We start from the raw sequence: 13,000 nt of genomic DNA, 5'->3' as shown, positions 1-13,000 counted from the left end.
TTTAAGCACAAGGGTCATTAACTGAACTTCCCATCTTCAGGGCTAGTTTTCACGGGCGCTGAGCACATACCCTTCCGCCCCCAATCCACATCTGCACACACAGGCTCTTCCCACTTTCTTTCCATCTAATAGTTTTGTCACTCCAACTTCAACCTTGGTCTCCTCAGTTGTAAAGGGCTTCTCAGGCCTTCCGTCCTTTAGAAGTGCTGAGAGGGTCAGTTACTGAATCAGTCATGCTAGGCTTAACACTCTTCTTTGGGAATGAAAGAATGTTTGATGTATGTTATGTGGTTCACTGACATTCAAAAAGCCCCCCTCTCCCAGGGGATTATGAAATAAGTTAAACATCATTTTTAGGCTTACACAAAAGAAATGATCCTCCCCATCGATATTGTTAAACTTATTTGAGAAAATTCATATTAAACTCTAAAAACTAAAGGGACTCTAAGAATGGCTAATGAACCTCTAGATGTCTTTTTTTCTTAAATAACTTGATGACCAAATATAATTTACCAGCCCCAATGTTCTAAGGTTCAGAGATTTTTTTTTAACATGAATTCAATCCTAGCTTCCAAGAAAAAATAACACTGCACACTTCAGCATTCCAATATTATTGTATTAGATGTTTTTTTGTTTGTTTGTTTGTTTGTTTGTTTTTAACTCCCATGTTGGAAAATATCAGGGGTAGTGGCCGCCTTAGCTCTTCCTCAGGAAAGTTAGAGATAGCCTTTCGTCCCCAGCCATAGACCTGGCTCAATTACAGCTCTGTGGCAGGATAAGGTTAAGGGGATGGGGGGGAGGACAGGGAAGACAAGGGAAACAGAAGCAGGAAAATCAATTCAAATTACTTCGATGACAGTGACTTAGAGTCTCCTCTGATAGACAGACACGAGCCTCCAGGATGCTGGCCGCCCGGACCGGGGCCGCCGGGAGTCAGATAGCAGAAGAGCATCCCAAGTTAAGGAAACAATCTGGGCTTTCCACAGGGGGCAAAGACAAATCCCCCAAGAAAGCCCCTGACGATGGGAAAGACAGCAGCCTCAGCCCCTCGGGGCAGAGCCAGCTCAGGGCACGGCAACTGGCTCTGGTGCGCGAAGCAGAGATGAACTGGTACCTCAAACTCTATGAGCTGTCGGGCGAGCACACCAGCGCCTACACCACCGGCATGCCCCACAGGTAAGCCTCCGCCCCCCGCAGCGCCGGCCGCAGCGCCGGCCGCCGCGCATCAGAGCCGGTGCTCACCTGCCCGTGCTGCCGGAGAGCTCAGCACCTCTCCTTTATGGATGATTGACACTTCAGAAGGTGTAACCCCGATGAGCAGGAACTGGTGAAAAACGGCAAATAATGCTCCAGGGATGGTGATTCAGAAAACAGCCCCAAGCACCCCCCCCCGCCCCCCCGCGCCTTCCCTCCCACCTCAAGGAGGCTGTAGGCCCTTAAGAACTGACAGGCACTAAGAGTGTGGTATTGAGATTTGTCTTAAGTGAAAATCAGATGAGTTGGAAAATTGCAGGAAAATGCCCCTTTCCAAAACAGCAACAAGAAAAGACTTGGCCATCTTCCCCCCCTCCCCCCCCCACTTTCTTTACCTTGAGCACTCTGGGGTGAAGGAGGGAAATGCACTTTGCCTGTTTGAAGAGTGGACGTTGAGTGGTGTGAATTTGTTAAATGAGAGCTTGATCTGACAGTGGGAGTGTGAGACTCTTGTGTGAGCCTCTTGTCTGAGTAAGGAAGACAGTATCAAGAGAAAATGGCACATTTAGAAGAAAATAGGTAAGTGCAAGACAAATCTCTATAGATTTAATTTCTGTTCTTTTCTCAGCTTCAGCTTCAAATAATGCAGAGCAGAAAGAGTTCATAAATCTCAGTGTTATAAGGCAAAAGGTACTGAGTAACAGTGTTCTGAGTCCTGAACTTTAAGAGTGCTTATTCCCTATAATTGCTACTGAAAAAAATCTCTTAGGAATGAAAGATAAGTTTGCAAGGAAAAATATTGTGAAAATAAAGCTTAAAATAACTATTTTCATTAAACGGTAATAAAAGTTAACTAGAAATAAAAAAAGTTGTGACGAAATGGTCCAAGGATAGAACATTTCTTGTGTAGAGACTGCGTGGTAGCATAGCGATCCCTGAATGCATTCTATTTATCAAAGCATACCAGTGTGCTCTGAGCTGTCCCCATTTTTATACCTCTAATTCCAAAAGGACATCATAGAAGAATTAATTTAACAATTGAATCAATTTATTTAGACTTTGATGCCTGTACAATAAAAACTTGTTGGACTACAAACTTCAAAATGCCCGAACTTCCCTTGTTCCATTCCCTTTTCGAGGCAGGAATAAAATAGATATTTCCAAATCTAAGCCACTGTTTAAAAAATCAACATTTAAAAAGTAGAACAAGATAAGGTTTCTAGAAATGTTCTGTGAAATACATTTACTATTTATGGCCAGAGTGATTTATCTGAAGCTCTTGTAAGCTGTTGTGCCTACATTTGGGGTACATGGAGGAAGGACCCAAGGGGAATGGTCTCAAGTTAAAGAAAGCTTGAATGACCTCTCAGTGTTGGGAATGTGCTTCATATCTATAGATCTTTTTTTTTTTTTTTTAAGATTTATTTATTTGACAGAGAGAGATCACAAGCAAGCAGAGAGGCAGGCAGAGAGAGAGGAGGTAGCAGGCTCCCCGCTGAGCAGAGAGCCCGATGCGGGGCTCGATCCCAGGACCCTGAGATCATGACCCGAGCGGAAGGCAGAGGCCCAACCCACTGAGCCACCCAGGTGCCCCCATATCTATAGATCTTAAAGCTATCATTAAAGAGCTTCTGGAAAGAGAGTTAAGTGACAATAGAAAGCACTGATAATGATTTCCTTTTGTAACACATTCTTTTACTTTCTCTTGACCGAAAGTTTTTCTTAAAGGAGTCATACTCAGGAATTTTATGATCCTGTTTTATGATCATTAAATTCCTACTCTATTATCCGGTGGTAGAGTAATATTTATCAGGTCTGAGGGGAATATTAATTAAGTTAACCACATTTAGCCAGCAGCTTTTGGGAGATACAAATATATCCTCTTTTTTGCTTTAGTCAAACAATAACAATTTGTCCTGTAGTCAGAAGAAATGACCCAGAATTAATGTATTGGTATCCATGGTAATCTGTGGGGCAGTGTTATTAATCATTGATTTGAAGTAACTTTGGGTGTCCTTTGCTTAGTGACATGTTAAGGAACAGTGAAAATCATGTCTGTCCTACGTCACCAAAAACTACAAATGTCCCCTCCCCCTTTATTTTTGCATCATGATTGTTTCTAGGAAGAAACTGGTGTGTGCAGTTGGAACTGAGTCCATTTAGAAATGAGATTTACTTTGGAGCTCTGTATATGCATATTTTAGAAAAAGACAATTTTGCTCATTGTCAGCTCCTTTCCTGGTTATACCCCAATGTTGGAACTACCTACCTCAGTTAAGTCCCTATGATCACCGGGACAATGACAATGGCCGATGATGTAATCCTCTCAAAGTGTAAGTAGTAGAACGTGAACTCCCCCAGGCCTCCCATTTTTTTCTTTCATTTATAAATGGAAACATAGCCCAAGAGTGACAAGTCTGTTAGAGACCTGTATGTAGAATACAGATATGATTCACATAAGAACAAATGTATTCATTTGGGAAACCTTACTTATAGGACAGAATGTGAAACGCATTGAGGAGTCCTTGAAGATATTACACATTTGCTATGGGTAAGAATTTTACAGGTTGTTGGTTAATGGCCATCACTTTGGAAGGTCTAGAGGGCTCTAACTCCCATTTCCTTTCTGAGAGGATGGAGTGAAAATATTTTACAGCAGTTTAATTTTGGTTCATGAGGGATTTGAGGGTTGTCCTATCCTCAGATTCAGTGATAACCTATATTTGAAAAAAGGGTATTATTAAATGACTAGAAGAAAGCATTAGAAATTGAGAGGAGTCCAGCAGTCCTGGTATATTTAAGAAATAAAATTGCAGGAAGCAGGGCAGAGAATGCACATTATCTGTGGGAAATGGTTCTGGCCCCCCTTTCTGGGGCCATGTCTACATACAACTACATATGAAGCAATCTAATATCATTTGCTTCATACTAATTGGGCATTTTACAGAGCTGACTGATCACGCTGTGAAGCTGGTGCATTTTATATGATGGCTCATTCCTCGGCACAGTGAGAGAGAGTGGTGCAGGAACCAGCATCCTGAGGTTGAAGGCAAAAGTTAGCTTTATGTTCCTGGGTAACTGTGGATATGATTTTTAAATAATTTATTTGTTGTCTTATTTGTTTGTTAGTCTGTTTATTATTTGAGAGAGAGAGAGTGAGAGAGAGCACAAATGGTGGGCAGAGGCAGAGGGAGAAGCAGACTCCCTGCCAAGTAGGGAGCTGGATGCAGGACTCCATCCCAGGACCCCCAAATCATGACCTAAGCCAAAGGCAGACGCTTAACCAACTGAGCCACCCAGGCGCCCTGCACTTTATTATCTTAAAGACAACTTAAAATTTTCTTTCTAAGGACTGCATCTTATTATATTATTGCTTCGCTTTTCTTATTTTGCTTACTATTTATCATTATTGCAAATAATATAATAATAAATATATTTATATCAGACTTTAAAAAATCATACCTCTGGTTATTTTCTTAGGATCTATTCCTAGAAGTGTAATTAGTGGGTGGATACTCTCTATATAATATTACAGACACATATACACACACATACATATTTATTCTTAATGTATGTCTTGCCATTGCTTTCGGGAAATATTTTCTCTGTGTGCTCTCCCATTGGTAATACTTGAGGATACCTATCTCATTGCTTTCTCTAGATACATAGTGTTTATATGGAATTCAGAGCATTGAGGTTTCTTTCATTAAGGTTTTAAAATTCCAGTGTAGTTAACACATAATGTTATGTTAGTTTCAGGTGTACAATGTAGTGATTCCACAATTCTATACTAAGTGCTCATCATGGCAATTGCACCCGTTAATCCTCATCTTATAGCACTGATTTTTATAGTCAGAGAAATGGTTGGCTAATTAACTTTTTTGAGTCTCAGTTTCTTCGGCTGCAGAAGAGGACTAATAGCATTATAAAGCACTATGGGTAAAAATTAGATGAGATAATGTAAGTGTAACGTATTTTGGTTTGGGATGCTCTAAAATAAGGATTGAACTGTGACCCCATATTGTGCATGGTGTGTTGAAATGTTATGAAGGTAATTAAGGATGGGGCAACTCTTAAAATATCTGGCAAGCATGTGCACTTCACCTAGCACCTGACAGCTGAGGGTCCTATTGTGCTCAACTGATATTTATGAGATACCTCTGTGTGCTCTTTTTTTTTTTTTTTTAAGATTTTATTTGACAGACAGAGATCACAAGTAGGCAGAAAGGCAGGCAGAGAGAGCGGGGGAAGCAGGCTCCCTCCTGAGCAGAGAGCCCGATACAGGGCTCGATCCCAGGACCCTGGGATCATGACCCAAGCCGAAGGCAGAGGCTTTAACCCACTGAGACACCCAGGCGCCCCACTGTGTGCTCTTAATAGAGGCTTTTTGGGGATTCATACAGTCACCATCCTCCTGGGGAAAATGACTTGGGGATAGAATACACAGAGCCCTTAAATACTGTTCATACAGTATTAGCATTCCAAACCATAGCAGACTGAACCTATTAAATTGAAATGATGGAATATTTAGTGGAGCAAGTCAGCACACGAATGAACATTTAGCTATAGCATTTCAGTAGTGATTTCTACCAGCTTAAGAAATGTTTCTTCTTAAGCAGAAAGTTACACTGAGCCACATTTCTAATCACCTCTTTCTACTATCAAAATCCCTCGATTTCCTAAAAATCATTTACTTCTGTCTACTTCCAGAGGTTCAGATGTGGTTCTCTGCGAGGACAGGCAGTTCTCCAAGGTGAGTATTGGTGGATGCAGTTCCTGCCCACAGGGCAACAGGTGACCCACGAGCTTAGCAAGCTCTGGCAAGAGTTTATGCAGGAGGATCTGGAGTTGAGAATCAAGCCTGAGATGGAAGTTGCCACAGGAATTCAGGTACAGCCTCAGGGACATAAGACCTATACTTAAATGAGAAGTACTAAAAAAGGAGGTCATAAAGCTCAGAGGAAGGAGTGAGTGCCTCCAGCTAAAGTGCTTGGGTCTGGACCTGGAAGATGAGCAGGACTTGAGCTAGACAAGGCCATGACTGGGAAGGCGATCCAGGTGGAGGAAAGAGTGTGAACAAGAATGTGAAATGGAAATGGAGAGTCACTTCTATTCAGGAGACGCCCACAAAGTGCCCCAGAAAGGTTCTTGTCGGCTGGAGCTGGGAGAGTGGCCAGGAGAATGGAGGGGTAGGAGACCGTTTTTAGAGACTTGAGAGTCAGACACAGACTAGGCCTGGAGGAGAAGTAGTGCGTGCAGGCTACTCCAAAGAAGGGGCAATGGAGAAAAGAGAGGGTGACAGTTAAGTCTGAAGCAGGGTCCAGGGAGGGGTTTGCTGCGATCTGTAGACATTTTTTTTTTTTTTTTTTTGGCAGGATGGAAGGGTCTAGTAGGGAGAGGAAGTGTATAAAGCAAGTAACAAAGCCAGGTCCCCAAAGAGGAAGAAGACAGAGTCAAGGGCACTAAATGCAGGTGTAAGCTTTGGCAAAGGGAGGTGTTGATGGAGCCCGGTGATGAAGAACGTGCCTCTGGAGTCCCGTGGTCTGCAGGCTGCATTCTAGCTGTGTCACCTACCGACCGGGGGCTCTGGGCAGGGCCCCTTGCCTGACAGAGGCAGTTGGCTTGGAGGTTAAGGCTATAGTCTGGGAACCAGGCGGCTGGGTTCAAACACTGTCTCTGCCACTGACCAACAGTGTGACTTAGTTTCTCTGGCTGTTAAAGGTGGAAAATGAGAGTACCAATGCTATAGAGGAGATAAAAGGACTTAAATAAGGAAAGCACATGGGGTCTGGCACAGAGAAAGCACACTGTGATATGAAAGTCCTTAACAAAGTTGCTGACACATGCTTCGTGTCCTTGTTTTTATCATGAGACTATTGCTGGACCTATTATTAGAGATGCCTCCCCTTTCTGGCGTGTACTAACTCTACTCTGATTCTGTAAATGGGTACAAGAATACCTAGCTGAGAAGACTGTTGTGAGGATTCCATGAAATTATATAAAACATCTGGTAAGGACTGGACACTCAGTTGCTTTTGGTCTCCCTATCCTCTCCCTCTCCCCCCTCCTCTACTGATGTAGAACACAGTGGACAGCATCAGTGAAATGGTATCAGGAACAGAATGTAGTGAGCTAGAAATGAGTTACAATGGAATAGCTAAATTTTTTTTTTTAAGATTTTAAAAATTTTATTAGAGAGAGAGAGAGCACAGGGGAAGGGGCAAAGAGAGAAAAAATCTCAAGCAGACTCCATGTTGAGTGTGGAGCCCAATGTGGGGCTCGATCTCACAACCCTGATCATGACCTGAGCTGAAACACCAAGAGTCAGACCCTTAACTGATTGTGGAATAACCCTGGGAATAACTAAATTCTTAAACCAATATTTTATTTTCTTAGAAATACCGTTGATTAGATTCTTTTGTTATTAAAGAAAAATCTCTTTTCTAAAGGGTGATATGTATTTCTTTGAGCAAGCATGTTTTCTTTAAGATTATAAAACTTAGAATGTTTACATGAGAAGTCACCTAGAAGTGTCTTTCCAGAGATGTCAGAACATGAAGATGTTTTTGTATAGTTTGACTATGATTTTAGACAATGAGCGAGGAAGATTGCCTCTTCGCTCTTTGTTCTGTTGTTTTGTATGTTGGAGGCAATCTTAGACTATTGAATGACTGGATGAGTGAGAGGGTGAACCTCCATAGGACAGGCATTAGATTAATTGGAGGAAGTTCCTGGCATCCCAGCAGCAGCCCTAGGGGAAAGAAGGCATTGCCATGGTTTCTAAAGGTGACATTGATGTCCTTTGACTTAAGGACCAGGAGGCCGTCAGCGCTCTGTGCAGCTGTACCCCTCAGGTGAAGCCAGGAGGTGAGTTGGAACTAACCATCTCTGGGCAGACACACCAACCTCAGAGGAGTAACCAAATACCTGGGAGCTTGCTTCAGTCTGCAACCCTGGGACTACTTTTTAGGTCACCTTAGGGAAATGCAGGCAGTTTCTCAGTTTGATGTTCCTGTTAACTGGGTCACGTTCACATGTGTCCAGTTCATTCTGAAGGACCGTGGACACACCGAAGGCAATGTCTATGTCTTGGTCTTCTAATTTGCCCACATGGTTCTTTCCTAACTAGATGTCAGTGGATTCGAAAGAGCTCAGCAGCTCTGGTTCCTCTGCTGTTCCTGGGGGTGGGCTCATGTAATGTCAGGGGCATTGGCTGATGGGCTTGCATCCATGATTCGAATCCCATTTTGCCTTGTGATCATAGTAAGTTTTAAAATTCTCCAGACTCAAAGTCTCCTCTGTAATACGAGAAGGGTAGACAAGTTGATCTCTCAGGCTCTTTTTAGTTCTGAGCCTACGTGGTTTAATGATCTCATAATCCACAGTACGGGGATAGAGTTTGATTTCCTGCTCGCTGACCTTCATAGAGATTGTGCAGGTGTGTCATCTCTGCAAGGAAATGGAAACATGTTGGTGGTTTGTTCTGAAGTTGTAGGAGCAGGAAAAAATCCTCCAATTTTTTAAAGTGAATTATTTTAGTAATTGGTTGACCATTGTTAGATATGTTTGATTTTTAAAATTTTCCTTTTTTCGGGGGCCTGTCGGTGGCTCAGTTGGTTGCGACACAGGGAACTATTTATTTCATCTCCTTCACATGCACCAGACATCTCAAACTCATCACTTCTTCTGCCCAGGCCTTTTTATATTCATCCCACTGAATTCACACAACAGCCCCGTGGACTTGTTATAACCCACATCCCTCAGTGATGAAGAGTATTTCCTTGCTGTCTGTTGTTGATTGTTTTTCTTCCTTTCTCATTGGGGGGTAAAACATTCCCTGGACTGTCTCTGCTGGCTATGCTTACATATATTCCAGGTCAGCTGTTGGAGCTGTTGCTAGTCTACTCCCTGTCTAAGGTCAGCCTTCCCAGTTCTTTCTCTACATACTGAAGATTCTGCTTCTCATGGGTTGGGGTAATGCCATGCGATGATTTTAAAATTTAGCCTTAGTCCTACAGCTTAATTTCATTTTTTACAGCTTAATTTCATTTTATACAGCTTAATTTTATAATATACAGCTTGTTGTTTTTTCTTACATTTGTCCTGAAGCTTATTACGCACTTTGCACTTTGAGAGAGTTCCAGCTTATTATGCACTTGTGAAAGACATTGTGGATCTTGCCTTCTCTGTGAGCCTCAGGGCCTACATAACCTGGGACGGGCAAATATAAGCTCTGAATCCTGATTCCACCATACACTATCTATGTGACCTTGACCTCAGGGTCCTCCCTTGTAAATGGGAATGACAATACTGCACAGTCACAGAGTTGGGAGGATTAAGTGGGAGAATATCTATAAAAGTTTGAACACAGGAGTGAGGGCAGAGAGGGCCCTGCCGCAAATGTTACCGTTCCCATCCCCCCTTTGGAGACCATTAGCCTTCCTCTGTTATTTTGCCCCCCACACTCCTCTTTTGGTGGATTCCTTCTATGAGCCTGGAAAAATTCACCAACCCTAAGAGAATGATCTTGACATGCTGCTTTCTTCCTTGTTTTGCTTAGAACTCTGCTCTTCTAAGATTTTCTTTTACACCCTCGCTTGAAATCCTTTCTGATTAACCAAGGAGAAATGTCTGTCTGACATGTCCTCTCTTCATGCACAGTGGATCGGTCCCTTGTCTCTAGAATAGAGACGCCTGGATTTAAATTGTGGCTGGCTGTGTTATGTTGTGTGAATTTCAGCAGATCATGCCTCCTCTCTGGGCTTTAATTTCTCCATCTGTATGGTGAAAATAAAAGCATCTACATTATCTCCTAGGATGTTAAAGAGGAAAGTATATATGTGAAAATGGTACGTCATAAGCCACTACCTATCTGTTTGCTATTGCATTTTTTTATTATCTTCTTTCTGACACATTGGCTGTAATTCAGTCTAGAACATGGCTTGAGAAAATTACTTCCTTTCATCTGCTTTTCTAGCAAACATTGGGATGAATACAGCCATACGTCTTTCCCAGACCCTGGACGGGGGTTTCTTGAGAACATTGACAAAGACCAGGACACCCTCCTTGTTTACCTAATATCAGCAAGTTCTTACAGAGTCCTTATTATCTTCTGGGCACTTTCCTTAGACTATTCATTTTAATCCCTACCAGTAATCTGAGAGGTGGCTCTTTTTGCTAGCTCCACTTCATGGGAGAAAGCCCAGGCTAAAAAAGATCCTGCCCTAGGTCAGATGCAAGGAGGTGATAGAGCCAATACTTGAATTTGGGTGGTCCAGCCGCAGATGTCATCTCTTAACCCCACAGAACACTCCCTTTCCCTGGTTTGGATTGATTATAGATCACCACCAAGATGTCACTTGCATAATTTTACCTTTTACTTTCCATCACAGCATAAGGTTCCCTGATGCAGGGTGTGGGAGTCACAGCTTCCCCTCCCTGTTTGAGGTCCTAAAGGGCAGGGGAAAGTCGGGGAGCAGCTTGGATGGGGAAAAGTCACTCAGATGGAGAGCAAAGGGCTGCGTCATAGAGCGGACTGTGAATTTCAATATTTATTCAGGCTTCTCTCCCTGGAAGCTATTTCCATCAAAAGAGCTGAAGCTCTGGAAGCTCCCCCTCTCCACCCCCCGCACCCATGGCATCCTCTCTTCAATGGCTCTAACTACATTCCAGAGTCTCTCCCTCTCACGCCAGCCCTGAGAGAGTGCAGACGTTCCACAGTCACAGCTGCCTTGGCCTTTCCAATTTTAGCTTGTGGTTGTCACGAAATGGCATGTGCTAATGTGTTGCCAGAGATTTTCGCTGTTGCGTTCGGTGCTTTTGCTCTGTGGGAGGAGGACCCAGCGTGGTTCTGAGAAGCACTCGCTCACAGATGTCTGGAGTTGACAACCGAAGCAATGCTGCCTTCCCCTGACAGCCTCTCAAGCTACACGAAATGTCATCAAGTGTCAAGTCTTCCAGTTGGGCAGAAAAAAATCTCCGTTCCAAGGCAAAAGAAACTGGGAGTTTTTGGTGTGCATTGGTACACACATCGCAATCTGATTGCAAACAGAAACCTGCCAAATATTTCTTCAGCCCCAAGAAATTAAACTGGGCTCCAGACCAGATATCCGATTTTGGTTCCCAATCCAGGAAGAGTTCTTGAATGTTTATATGGTTAGGCTGTAAGTGAATGCCCTTCACTAAATGAAGTCCACTGATTTTATTAAATAAAGGTCACTCTTGCTGCTAAATCCTGAAACTTCAGGGACTTGACCAAGAAAGTTTATTTCTTACTCATGAGAGTCCAGTCAAGAACAGGAATGTCCAATTAGGTGATACCCAGGATGATGGAAGTTCTGTCGTCTTCACTTTTGTTTTCTACGCCGGCCAGTGGCTGAGAACAGACACTGATCCAATAGAGAGGGGAGGATATGGAGGCTCGTGCAAAGGGTACTTTATGGGCCAGGTCTGTAAGTGGCACCCATAGGCAGCAGTGACATTGACTGGCACTCAGTCACATGACCATTCTGAACAACGAGAGAGGCTGGGAAATGTAGTCCAAACGCCTAGGAAGGGAGACTAGGCCACAGAGCTGCGGTCAGCGCAGAGGAGGTGCTAAGGCAGAGTCTGTTTCCTAGATCGGGGAGAGATGAAGGCATTTCTTTACCCATGTCATTCTCTTTGTTCCAAGCCTAACGTACCAAGCCTCTTGCACCTGCCGATAGCCACACGGTGGGTCCATCTCCTTTGGCTTTTCTACTTGGAACTTAACTTTCCTGTTTTACTGAGAAGGCTAATGTCCCTCAGAAACCTGTAGATGGTGATCTGATATTAGCTTGGCAGGGACTTGGAACACAGCCTTGCTGACGTCAATCCGTGGTGGCTCTGCTCTCGTTTTGAACCTCTCGGACTTTTTCTTATTGCCCTAAGAATCACCTATGGATGGGTGAGCGGGGAGTGTCCCTGCAGCTCGTGTTTTGTCCCTCCCCCAGTGGGTTGTGAGACGAAGTTGCCCGAGTCAACAGGTCATCCCTTCCCATGGTAACAGCCATAGGCCAGGGCGCCACAGACATGCACTGCTATCTCATGAGGCCGGATCAGATCCATGGAAACAAAAGTCAGAGAGCACTTGTTGAGAGCCAAGAGAGCTCATTAGTGTAATCTGTTATTGCCGAACTGGTCAGGTGTGTGTTTTTAAGAGGAACTTCCATGACAGCCTGTTCATCCAAACAGTGTCGTTATCACTCATGTTTTTCTAGAAGGCACTTACAGGATTCTTGATGACAGACAAGCAAGTCACCCTGTTCCCCAGCAGCAGGATATGACATGGTTTTGAATGTAACATGATTAAATAAAATGACCTATCATTTATGGTGTGCTGGCTCAACAAGAGCCTCGAACAAGATATATGTACTTTGTGTGTGTGTGTGTGTGTGTGTGTGTGTGTAATGGTGAGAAATTGGAGGAAAAATTGGTTAAGGGAATTTGGGTTTCTATTCTAGACATTTTTCTTTATTATAAATATCTCCCATTTAAGTTCATGTAAAAAAAATCAAAACCCAAAGTGTATTTTGTAAATTAATCTTCATATTAAATTTGATTATAGCAGTGAGCATTAGTAGGAAACAAACTGTCCAAAAGGGCTGTTGAATTATTTAATTACCTCCAGGACTAAGGAGGTGATAGTCAGGATAAACAATTCTGCAAGTGGGATGCATTTGAAAGATCAGCTCCTTCTGTCTCCAAGCTTAGTAATTTGAACGATGTGACTATCCAAACAGCAGTTGCTTGTTGAACAAAATACTAAAAACTTAAATCTGTTTAT

General features: G+C 43.0%; 1 protein-coding gene across 1 annotated transcript in view; it reads left to right on the top strand.

Moving 5' to 3' along the window:
• The first annotated feature begins 901 nt into the window (after positions 1 to 901).
• KCNAB1 (potassium voltage-gated channel subfamily A regulatory beta subunit 1) overlaps positions 902 to 13,000 on the top strand; it is a 392,865-nt gene continuing 380,766 nt past the window's right edge. The window contains exon 1 of the mRNA XM_046001738.1: positions 902 to 1,176. Coding sequence (XP_045857694.1) covers positions 902 to 1,176 — 275 coding nt within the window. The remainder of the gene's footprint in view (positions 1,177 to 13,000) is intronic.

This window comes from Meles meles, chromosome 4 (assembly GCF_922984935.1).
Source record: "Meles meles chromosome 4, mMelMel3.1 paternal haplotype, whole genome shotgun sequence".
Lineage (NCBI taxonomy): Eukaryota > Metazoa > Chordata > Mammalia > Carnivora > Mustelidae > Meles > Meles meles.
Note: the sequence above shows the minus strand (reverse complement) of the source record. Positions and strands in the feature narration are given on the sequence as shown.